This window comes from Rousettus aegyptiacus, unplaced genomic scaffold (genome assembly GCF_014176215.1).
Source record: "Rousettus aegyptiacus isolate mRouAeg1 unplaced genomic scaffold, mRouAeg1.p scaffold_m13_p_6, whole genome shotgun sequence".
Taxonomy (NCBI): domain Eukaryota; kingdom Metazoa; phylum Chordata; class Mammalia; order Chiroptera; family Pteropodidae; genus Rousettus; species Rousettus aegyptiacus.
The window spans coordinates 102499194-102511259 of record NW_023416309.1 but is presented as its reverse complement, the minus strand read 5'-3'; the positions used below and the strand labels follow the sequence as shown (position 1 = coordinate 102511259).

Sequence of the window (12066 nt, the reverse complement as noted above, 5' to 3'; positions counted from 1 at the left end):
TAATCAACAAGATACTAGGTATAAAAAGATGGGACAGATTTATAAATACAACGAATTATGTATCTCACTACTTAGCAAGAAACCGAAACTGTTTTGTAGATTATAGTATTAGTATATGTCTTATACAGTGGCTCCAGATCCATTAAAAGAATAAATTTAAGATTAGGACTCTTAGTTGACAATGTTATATTATACCTGAGACATGTACACCCGAAAAACAGTGAACATTAAAGGAATCTTCTTTTGTATCCTAGAAAATGGCTTACAGCAAAGAACCACTCAAGAATGCCTCTTTGCTTACTTATGGCAAGACCACAGACCTTCAAAATTCCCTTTCTTTGCATCATAAATGATTAACTTAACTGTTGTGTCCCCCCACTGATTAATTCAAATAAAGTGTTTAAAAACTGAATTTTGGTGAACCTACTCTCCCTCCTATAGACCCCTGAACTTTGGCCCACCTCAGCCTAAACTGGCATACAACCATTCGGAGAATAGGCTGGATTCATGGTAAAATATTCTCTGATCTATTTATCCAATCAAGGTACTCTTTCATCCCACTACTCCATATTCAGTTCTTTCTAGCCTTGTTTACTCCTTTCCGTAAAAGACAACCCTTTTCGCCTAGCCCTTAAGATAGCTGGAGATCTTATGGTCACAGCATTCTCCGTATTGCAATAGTACCCCCTCCTCCTATTTCAATAGTCCCTTTCCTTCCTTGCAATAAATCTTATGAATAAAGTTTCTCCTTACTAAGTCCAGATATGTTTATCCAACATAGTTAGCCAATGGATAAGCACATCCCCTGAATCACAGATAAGAAGGCTAGAGAAACTTGGTATCTTTTATGTTACCTTTTGGTTAGCCTCCAACATAATTAATTACATTATCTACAGCCTCTCATGCAGTTTAACATCATCTGGTCTCCTGAAAATTATCCCAATCCCTATTCCAGAAAATACTCTTATCGTACACCACTGATATCTTGATACTTCAGGGGTTGTTGGCATGAGAGTTCAATTTACGTCCACTAAAAGAGTTCGAAAGTCATGTCAGTTATTAAATAATATTCCATGATTATATTACCCTATGAATCTGCTTACTGATTACGGATGTGAGGTAATACACACTATTATTTTAAAGAGAAGGCATCTTTAGAAACTATTTTGAAAAAATACCTGGCAGAATAAATGCACTTTAGTTTCCATCTTTCTATTTAGAGGTAAATTCTTCCCTTGAGGACTTGAAGACCTTGATGAACAAGTGTAAATGAGCAATAGCACAAAAGGATTTTCTGCCAAAAAGAAAGAAAAGAAAAAGAAGAAATCATATGTCTGTTTAGGAAATTTAAGTAATTAATTACACTTACCTACCTGAGGTTATCCCTTCAATGTAATACATACGGCATGATGCCTAAGAGATATTCCCCAACCCAGAAATGTGTATAAAAGCTAGAAAAAGTGGTTAACAGATCATATCACAGGAGATCATCCATTCCCTTAACTTTTGTAGTACAAGGAGAGAAATCTAAATTCAAATGGCATTAAAAGTAGAGAGATCCCATTACATTCATTGATTCAGATAAACCCAGAAAAGAACTACTAACACACCAACAATCACTGTTATTAAATGCTTACTGTATACCAGATATTATAATGCTTTGATATGATTTATTTCATTTATTCTCCACAACTATCCTTTAAGGAATTATCATTTTAGAGATGAAGAACATAAATAACGTAGGGAGGAGGCAAGAGAACTAAAAAGTTAAACCAAGCTATATTCAGAAACTGCAATAAGCTGATCAGCCCTGCAGCCAGACCATGAGGAAACCTACAGAACAAAGGAAGATTTCTGCTGGGATTGCTAACAACCCATTTCCCCACACCCCGAAGGGAAAACAGGAAAAACAGAGTCTTTAAGTGGAACCCTACACAAAATAAATTCTCTATGGCTAAAAACCATACTGAAGCCTATGGATTAAAGGCTGGTAACACTATATATTCTTACCTTTTCACGCTACATACTCTTATCTTCCTAACTGTATGTCCATATCATAAGGAAAATGCCAGTAAACTGGATCACCAACACACACACACACACACACACACACACACACACACACTCACACACACTCTCTCTCTCTCTCTCTCTCTCTCTCTCTCTCTCTCTCTCTCTCTCTTTCCCTTGCCTTGGCTTTTTGTCTTTGCTTTCTCTAGTCTTTGCTTTTCTCCATCTTTAATAGACTTCCTTTTGCCTCTAACTTTGGCGTGTGTTTGAATTCTTCCTTATGCTCTTTGCCAAGAGCCCTCTTCTCTCTCAGTGCAGAGCTTGGTCTCCCCCAACTTAGGGGAATTTGCTTTGTCCTCCATCATTAAGACTTAGATCAAGTTGCCCAAGATTACACAGCCAACAAATAGTGGAGTCAGAATATGAATTTAAGCAGCCTACCTCAAGAGCCCACAGTCTTCAGCACCATACAACAATGCCTCTTAAAACAATACTATTGCAAACAAAAGATGTTTTAGCCTCTTTTAAACCAGGCTTCCACATTATGTAAATGTGATAACCAATTTCACATACTAATTTTAGAAATTACCAAAATTTTCAGTGTTTTTTCACTCATCTCTGAGCCATTTCTAATAAGCTGTTTATTACATTGCTAGTTATATCACATTGTTAGTTGCAAGTAGCGATATTCTAATAGACAGTACTTTAAGACCTTCTATTTCTGAAATATGTTGTAGTAATTATTGTTGAATATGATATGTCTAACATTCCTGGAATTCAAACATGTTAAAAATAAAATAAAACCACATTAAAAATACCCATCTCAGAAGACATCAGAAGGCTTATACAGGTTTCTCCAGTAAACCCTCTATGTAACCTCTTCTAGATCTTCTCTAACCAATTCAAGCTTTACCTCTAAACTATTTGGCATAGTACTTACTGCTTTCACTATTATTGTCTTCACTATTCAAGTGCTGCTAATCATTTGTTTTGTAATTTTATTTATCACATATATAACTCATATCAACCATAGCCTTAATTTCTAACGAATGGACTATATTATTTTTCTAATTACTTCTCACAGTACCAAGCACAGTGCTATGTACACATAATGAAGGGAGGAAGGGAGGAAGGAAAAGTGGAAGCAGAGAGAAAGAGAGGAATGAATGAATAAATACCCTCCCTATAGACCTTACTCACCAAGGGTTTTAAGTTTTCAAAGTACTTAAGCAGAGTAAGCACGATTTAAATAAACCCTGAAGGAAAAAACTGTTTCATAATTTATTTATCTGATTATCAAAAAATTGGCAGGTCTTAATCTGCTGGATAAATCAAATACCACATAACCCTCTCCAATCTAAAACAAAACAACAAAAAAAAACAAACAAACAAAAAACAGCACAGGAAGTTTCTTTGGCATAACTCTGACAACAGAATTGTTTCTCAACTCTTATGACATATACGTGAACTTGCAAGGACAAACCAAGAGAAATGAAGAGTTGTATTCTTCTTCTCCAATTATCTACCTATTCATCTCTCCCTCCATGAATTCAACATATATGTATTTATAGCATGTTTACTATGTGCTAGGCTTCTTTCCAGGCTCTGGGGATATAGCAATGAACACCAGCAGCAACAAAAATCCTGCCCTCGTGGAGCTTACATTCCAGTCAGAGAAAGAGACAATAAAATAGAGAGATAAATATGTAGTAAGTTATCTGTGATAAGCACTAAGGGGAAAAAAGTAAGGCAGGGAGAGGAATATAAAGTAGGATATTGGGAAAAGATGCAGGAAACAGGTTGGATGGCCAAGGAAGACTTGACTGAAAAAAAAGACTTGGGAACACAGACCTGAAAGGATTAAAGTAGAGAGCCCATGGATATCTTAGGGAAGAGCATTTCAGCCAGAGATAAAAGCAAAAACAAAAGGCTCTGAAGCAAGAAGCAGCTTAAATGTTCAAGGAACAGTGGAAGGCCCATGAAGCTGAAATAGAGAAAACAAAGGGGAAAGGAGGGGAGATTAGAGAAGTCAAGGAAAGAGGACAGATCATGTGCAGCCCCCTAAATCATGTGTGGCCCCCATATTCTGAGGAGATAGGAAGCACCTGGAGAGTTTTGGACAGAGAGATGCCATGATCTAAAGTCCTTTCTGAAAGGATCGCTCCGGTCGCTACAAGGAGAAAAATCAGGTGGGTCTGGGTTCCTGAAAGCCAAGTGTAAAAAAAGTACTTCGAAAGAAGAATGAGTGATCAACTGTGACAAACGCTGCTGTTAGGTCAGGTAAGATGAGTACTGAATGACTTATTAGATTTTGCAAAATGGAGGACACCAACAATCCTAAGAAGAACCACTTGGGTGGTATGGTAAGGAAACAATGTCCTTGGAGAGAAACTGGAGAGAGCCAGAAGAGATGACTCTTTCAAGGAGTTATGCTATAAAGGGAAAGAGACATGAAGTAATAGCTGAGGAATAAATGGGGTTACTAGGGTTTAAGATGGGGAAAAATAAAGGCATGTTAATATGTTGATAGAAATAATCTAGTAGAGGAGCAAATATTGATCATAAAAAAGGGGAGAATTACTGGAACAATATTCCTAGGTAGGAGAAAGCACAGTGTAGATTTAGGGCACAAGGGGATGGTTTGGCCTTAGCTAAGAACAATACTCATAAAAATAAGAGATAAGGTAGAATAATTGGGCATAATTACACATAAAATAGGTGAATAGATGCGATTGTGAGAGCTTATGGAAATCATCACTGATTTTGTTTTCTTAGTGAAACAGGAAGCAAGGGAAGTGAGAGGAAGTCCTCTACTTATCATTATAAAACAGTCATACAGGAGAGTAGAAGAATAGCCCAGGGGAATCTGTTAAGGTTGCTGGGCAGCATCAAGTGCCTTTGAGTTTTGTGACTGTAAATTTAAGAGTAAAACTAGTAAGTATAGTTGTTTTTCTCCAGCCCCGTCCAATGCAAAAATGCTGGCACTCAGTAGGCAGAGATCTAGATTTACTCTAAGGTTATGACTTAAACAAGAAAGAAAAATGAACTGAAAAGATGATGATGGAATGCGGAGATGGGGGGAAGGAATACAAGGGAGTGGTTTTAATGATTGACCACGAAACAAACTGAGTAGGTGGGTGAAAATTAAAGACAAGATCTTGGTGGGGTCCAAGGATTGCTGGAGTTGGAATGAGCCTAAAAGATAGGAAAGTGATGGTTGGAAAGTGGGATATATTGATTGAGATAATGGAGTTGAAGTCCTTGATAATGCAAGATTGAAGCTATGAAGGGAGGAGGCGACTGAGAAAAGGTGAAATTATTGTAGTAGAGGAGTGCAGGAACAGAGACCAGAGCATTTTAAGGATCATCCATGCAAATATTAATCACAAGAATTGTGACAGTAGTGTTGGAGTGACATAAAGCCAGGAGCTGAAATTAAACTGCAACAAGGAGCGGTAGTAGGTGGTATAATCTGATGATGTGACATACAAAACTGAGTTTTTAAGAATGGGAAGAAGACAAGTTTGGAAGCAGCTATCAGAACCAAAAAAGGCATCTATTGCCGCTCTGGTCCCAGGGGTACTGGGAGAGTAAGAGGGAACAATAGCCACCACTAGCCGTACCATATATTCTGCCTACTGCACTCCCCAACACACACTTCCTTTCTCATTTTCCCTTTTATCTTGATTGTCACCATCCGATTCATCAAAATACCAAAAAGAAGTGAGGAAATTCAAAACCCTCTGGTACATCGAAGGTATTTTTTTAATAACATGATTGATTCATTCCCTACATAGATCAAGCTATCATATTACTACTAAAGGGTTTTCCAATCCTTGAGTATAGAATTTTCAAAGTTTTGTAATTTAATAAATATATGTTAAAGTGGAGGTGTGGGGAGATTCTGTTTATTCTTACATGAACTCACAGAATTTATTATAGAGCTAGAATAATCTTGGAAATCTTTCTAGTCTAATCCCTTAATTATATATTAGGAAACTGATACACAGAGATTGTGATTTTCCCACACAACGCACACAACAGTAACCAAATTCAGGTCTCTGACTCCCAAACCCAGAAATAGTTCCACTAAATCCTACTGCTCCTTAGTAAACCAAGAGGCAGAGCTGAGGTAAAGAGAATCTGATTCCAAAAGTTCATTCTAACACTCGATTTTGTTTAGTGCTTTGTTTACATTGTGCTTTCTCACATGGCACTTTCTCACTTGGTGAATGATCACCACCTCCACTGAGTAAATTCACTGCTTCTTTCTAACCTGTGACAGGTGACATCTCTTAACCAAGTACTTTCTACTCTTTCCTTTCCAACCGCTGCCCTCACACTCCGCCCCACTCACTCATTCACGCTTCCCTTGCTAGGTTGCCTGCAAACATCATCAACAGCAACTGCATACACAACGTCCCTGCATCTACTGCCTTTAACTTGCGAATATTAAATTTATCACTCCCGATTATCATCTCCGTTTATGAATATTGAGTGAACATCTTCATGCAAGAACCTGTGCCCTGGAGATTCCCACAGACTGCCCTTATGAAGATTATGACTTCGTGTAAACAAGGAAACTACCTGCCCGATGAAAACGAGTGCTCTATCACAGGTCTAAGAGTACGCCCAAGGAGCAGGGACGCTTCCCGAGCGCAGCGACCTCCACCCTTCTAGAACTAGCACCAAGGCTGAGGGACCACGGGACCCGGCCCTCTTTTCCCTCACTCTGTCCCTTGGCTGTCCGCCTGGGCCTCCAGCTATAAGTCACCTCGCGGCCCTTTCTGGAACCTTCGCCCATCTCTGTAACTGTTCTTCGTCCCTCGCACCCTGGTGCACTCTCCTCCCTCAGCCTCAGAGGCTCTTCCTACCCTTCGCCTCAGCGGGCCTCGCCTGCCCATCTCTATCCCGAGGGTCGTACCATCGGCCCCTCGGGGCTCCCCAGGCTGCCCGCCCCTCCCTCACCGCCCGAAGCCCCAGCTCCTCGGCGGTCTGCCGGTCCTGCCGGTCCTTGCCTCCCAGCCCATCGCGCCGCACGACGCTCGCCCGCCGCCCTCCCGGGCTTCCACGCAGCGAGGCCCCGCCCCCGGTCACCTGACCAAGTCCGACGCCCCGCCCACTGAGCGGCCCCTGCCGGGTGGAGGCGGAATCCCGGCTGCAGCTGCGGCCGCCGCCGCTGCTACCACTGCCCCGCAGGCGTCCGGGGCCGCGGGGAGCGGCTGAACTCGCCGCCGCCTCCGCACTGACTGGACAGTGTTGCGGCCGCGCCCTCCTGCCCCACCTCATAAGGGCCTGTGACCTCACCTCACCTCACGGAGCCGGGGCCCGGCGACCTGGACACGAGTGGTCGGGCTCCTCTCCGCGCACTTGCTGCCTTGTGCCCTGGCCTCGATTTCGCCCTCCACCGTTCCTGCTCTCTATCCTTCCTGCAGCTCTGTTCATTCTCTGGTGTGCTGTCCCACCCTAGTCTCACCCTATTTCGATATTACCTTCTATCCACCCTTTAAATACCACCCGCCCTCTCTTCTCAAACGTTCCATCCTTCTTGGTTTCTTATGCTCAATAACGGACAGCAGCTCCAAGCCATTTGTCCCACTGCTTTGCTGAAATTCGTTCCAGGCTGCCCTTTGGAGGACTAACGCTTAATTTTGGAAGAGATACTTTGGGATTTTTTTGAAAATCAACTTCTCTTTTTGTGTATCCTGCAGATGAAGTGATGCTAGGAAAAGAAAATACAAAGCGATTTTTCCTGGCTTTCCGCTGATATTATGTCGCTAAAAGGTTGTGTAAATCCAATTTGGTGAAATCTCTTGTAAGGTTTGCTAAAGTTGTAGATACTCTATCAAGCAAAGAGCATATTTCCCCCACCAAAGCCCACGATTTAAAGTATCCTTTTTTTTTGCAAACATACCGGTGAATTTGTTCACATTGATCCAATCTGAGCTCTCCTTTATTTACACTGTGGTGAATAGCATGGGCGTTAGAGACAGATCTGTCCAAACTCAAATCATAACTATTTACTTGTATGCAATGAGGCAAATTACTTATGGTCTCTAAGCCTCACTTTTTCACATTCTTCCAGGATTGTGATAATTAAAAATTGCCTGTATAGTGCTCAATAAATATGACAATGGTTAATTTCTTCATGGTTACTACTTTTTATCTTTAACCCTGCTATGTTGGCATCCTTTAGTACTTTTATAATGTATATGGGTATCTCCCTAACATAGCCTGTAAGTAATCTGAGGTCTGAGACCATGTCTTTTATTGCTGTAAACATCCTGCCCTGCATCCCCTTACCTCCCCAACCCCACCCTGTTCATAGTCACCTCTATTATTGGATCCAACCCAGGTATTCATAAAGCTGTGGACCAAGGACTTCTGTGTACCTCCTATATTCTGCCTATTAGAACAAGAATGTAGCTGTCATTCTGCTTGTCCCACACTATTTTACATTAATTATTGTAGGAAGGGAGCATGCGGGTTTTTTCCTTTAGTTCACATGACTTCGGATTGAGAGGTAGTGTACTAGAGTAGCTATACATAAGGAATTATATCCAAGAAGTCTCATCTGCCCCTGGACCTATTTAAAGGGTAAGACTCCAAACTTTGAGCTCATGCTGTAATGGAATAAGACTTTGGGACCTTGGGAGGGGTGAGTGTATTTTGCATGTGGAAGAACTATAAATAATTTGTGGCCAGAGGGTAGACTGTGGTGGTTTTCAAATATGTCTACAAATACTTTGATACTTGTATTAGTTTGCTATTGCTACTGTAACAAATTACCACAAACTCGGGGCTCAAACAGCAATTTATTATCTTACATTTCTGGAGGTTAGGAGTCCAAATTGGAACTTACAAGGCTAAAATCAAAGGCTACATTCCTTCTGGAGGCTCTAGGGAATAATCCATTCCTTACTTTTTCAGCTTCCAGAGGCCGCATTTCTCGACTCATGGCCACATCACTCTGACCTGCTTCCACCAGTATATTTGCTACTCTCACTCTGACCCTCTTGCCTTCCTTTTATAATGACACTGATGATTACAGTAAGCCCACCCAGCTAATTCATGATAATTACTCTATCTCAAGATCCTAATTACGTCAGCAAAGTTCTTTATTCCATGTAAGGGAACATAGTCACTGGTTCTGGGGACATGGATATCTTTGGGGGTGGGGGTGCAGAGGCACAAGCAATGACTGTTTACCACAATGCTCCTCCCTTCAAGAAGTGGCATCTAGTCCCCTCCCCTTGAATGTGGGCTGGATTTAGTGAGTTATTTATAATGAGAGTGTGGCAGAAGTAATAATGTGACACAAAACTAAGTCATAAAAGACATTGCTGCTTTTCCTTACTCTTTCATGGGTTACTTACTTGGGAAGAAATCAGCTGAAATGCCATGAGAACCCTCAAGCAGTCCTATGGTAATGTCCAAGTGGTAAGGAACTAAGCCTATTGCCAATAACCAGAATGGAACGGATGCCTCCTGCCAACAGCCATGTGAGTAAACCTCTTTGGAAGAGGAACATCTAGCGTCACTGAGCTTTCAGTTGACTGCAGCCCTGGACAACATCTTGAATACAACATCATGAGAGGCTCTGAACCAGAACCACCCAGCTAAGCCATTCCTGACCTCCTGACCACAGAAATTGTAAGATATTTGTTGTTTTAAACTGCTAAATTGTGGGGTAATTTGTTATGCAGTAATAAATAACTAATACAATCCCATGAGTCACATTTTGACTCATGATGTCTGCTTAAATTCTAGCTGTTATCTCTACATACCAGCCTGCAAAAAGAAGGAAGGAGAAAACAAAGATAGGCTCCTTCCCTAAGTGGCACTTACTGGAAGTTGTATGCACCTCTTTCATTTACACCTCATGTCTATGAGATGGGCATGGCACCCCTAGCTGCAAGAGGGGCTTGGCAACATTGTATTTATTCTGGGCAGTCATGTGCCCAACTAAAAATTAGCTCTAATACTGTGTGAGAAGGGGAAAACAGAGGGAGGGGACACAATTAGCAACCTCTGTCACAATAGATGATTTTAAGAGTCAGGAAAAGCAAAATCCAGCATAGAGTCATCAACATTTTCTTCTTAACAAAGTATTTCTATTGACCACCAAATGACGTTTACACACCCATCACTGTGACCTCTCCAAAGAATCATACCAATTGTGCATGAGTCATGGGAACTTATTTGCATGGCCATTTAAGTGCCCGACTAAGTAAAACACAATGAATTGTGAAACTTTTTCCTTAGAGTTCTTTTCAGGGACACTGACCAAGAGTAATTTACAATGGAAGTTTTGCCTAAAGGGACTTATATATCCTAAATGCTGCTTCCTAGATACTTACATTCTGTGTGCATTCTTTGGTATATTGTCAGAAGAGACACAGATGATTAAAATGTTTCCTCTGTGCAAGAGGTTGGAGAGACATTACTATGACAGCAGCTGCAAAGAACGTAATCCTGTTTCTAAACTATAATTTTCCTTTCACATAGAAACCATTCATGGGTAGCCTCACTAAGTGGATTTTTATTTAACAATATGGTTAAACTTTATCACAAGCATTTAAAACAGTCTCCTTGTGTGCTTCAGTCAAACTTAAATTAGGAAGGTATATTTTCAGAAATATATTATTTTTTAAAAAAAAACTTTTTTGACAACTGTTAGTTTATTTGCAAAGCATATATATTCTTCCTTACATCAGAATGAAAAATGAGTGCACCATAGTTCCAAGACAATCTGCTTGTAATTGGTCCCAATGGTTATGAGATGGCTGTTATTCTAGGATTCAGACTACAGAGGCCAAGAGTTAAAGGATTACAAATATGATTTGACATATAGCTTTTCATTTCATTTTCACATAAGGTTCTCCATTTTCATCCAGACATTTAGTCATCAGTTACCATGATGTAAATAAAACAGTGAATCTTACAAAGTTTCACCATAAAAGGATTCAATCTATGTTCACATAATCTTTTTATGATGTCATACACTGTATTCCGTTTTAAAAAAATCTATATTATTAAGGACTTGAAGGCAATGATTATGAGAGTTCTATGAAGTACTTCAATCCCACACTGTTGGTGCTCAAAAAATTTTAAATCACATAAAGCAAAGTTACAAATTCTAAAGCCTTATTCTGGTATCCTTTGGATGATAATGCTAATAATAAAGATTTTGATCCCATCTCCCATGAGTAAATGTTATAAAAGTATTATCTTGCTTCAGTTAGCTGTTCCCCCTGCCACACCCACCCGTGGTTCTGATCTATTACTTATTTAGTTTTCCACGGGAATTTGTAGCTGTGAGTGAACCAAGAGCCTGTGATCACTTAACTTGGAAGGCAGATCAAAAGTAAATTTTCACTTTGTGGGTCAAAATTTGGTTTTCTTAATTAGCCAAGGTATGTTCTTAATCCTTTAGTAACCAAGCTGACTTGCTGTAAACGTCTTTCTAGGCCAGAAGTATATAAATCTTTATATCAGTGATTCTCAAACTTGAGCATGCAACAGAATTACTGAGAGGATTTATTAAAACACAAAAATACTGGGCCCGCTCCCAGATGCTCTGATTCACTAGTTGTGTGAATTTTCATTCCAAACAAGTTCTCAGGTGATACTAATGCTGCTGGTCCTGGGACTGCACTTTGAGACCATCTGATTTAAATGAAAGTTGGGCATTTAAATGGTCATGTAAATGATTTGCCATTTAGCCTTTATCTTATCAATTTATTCTTCCTGTAAACAAAACCTCAGATAAATTGGTCTGTTCTGTTGAGGCTACACAAGTCCCTAAAAATTCCCAATTAAAAAAAAAAAAAAGAATAACTCTTAGAACAGTAATAACCTACTCATTTTGAAAAGGTTATTAAAGTCTAAAGAAAAGCTCCAGGTTCTGAAGCTAACTTTAGTTCCCGTAGTAGTATCACTCTGTTAGATTTGGAAACACAGTTGTTCTAAAATAATCATTTGTGAGGCAATAACACTTATTCTTTTCACCCAAAAGAAACAGAAATAACACAGGAAGCACTAGGCAGCCTTAGG

General features: G+C 40.0%; 1 protein-coding gene across 1 annotated transcript in view; it reads right to left on the bottom strand.

Annotated features, from left to right (window-relative positions):
* The window catches only part of EFCAB13 (EF-hand calcium binding domain 13), a 283929-nt gene extending 276980 nt beyond the window's left edge, over nucleotides 1–6949 (bottom strand). Inside the window, exons 1-2 of the mRNA XM_036222608.1 lie at nucleotides 3211–6949; nucleotides 1179–1294 (exon numbers count right to left, since the gene is read on the bottom strand). Coding sequence (XP_036078501.1) covers nucleotides 1179–1208 — 30 coding nt within the window. The 5' untranslated portion in view covers nucleotides 1209–1294; nucleotides 3211–6949. The remainder of the gene's footprint in view (nucleotides 1–1178; nucleotides 1295–3210) is intronic.
* Nucleotides 6950–12066: the final 5117 nt, after the last annotated feature.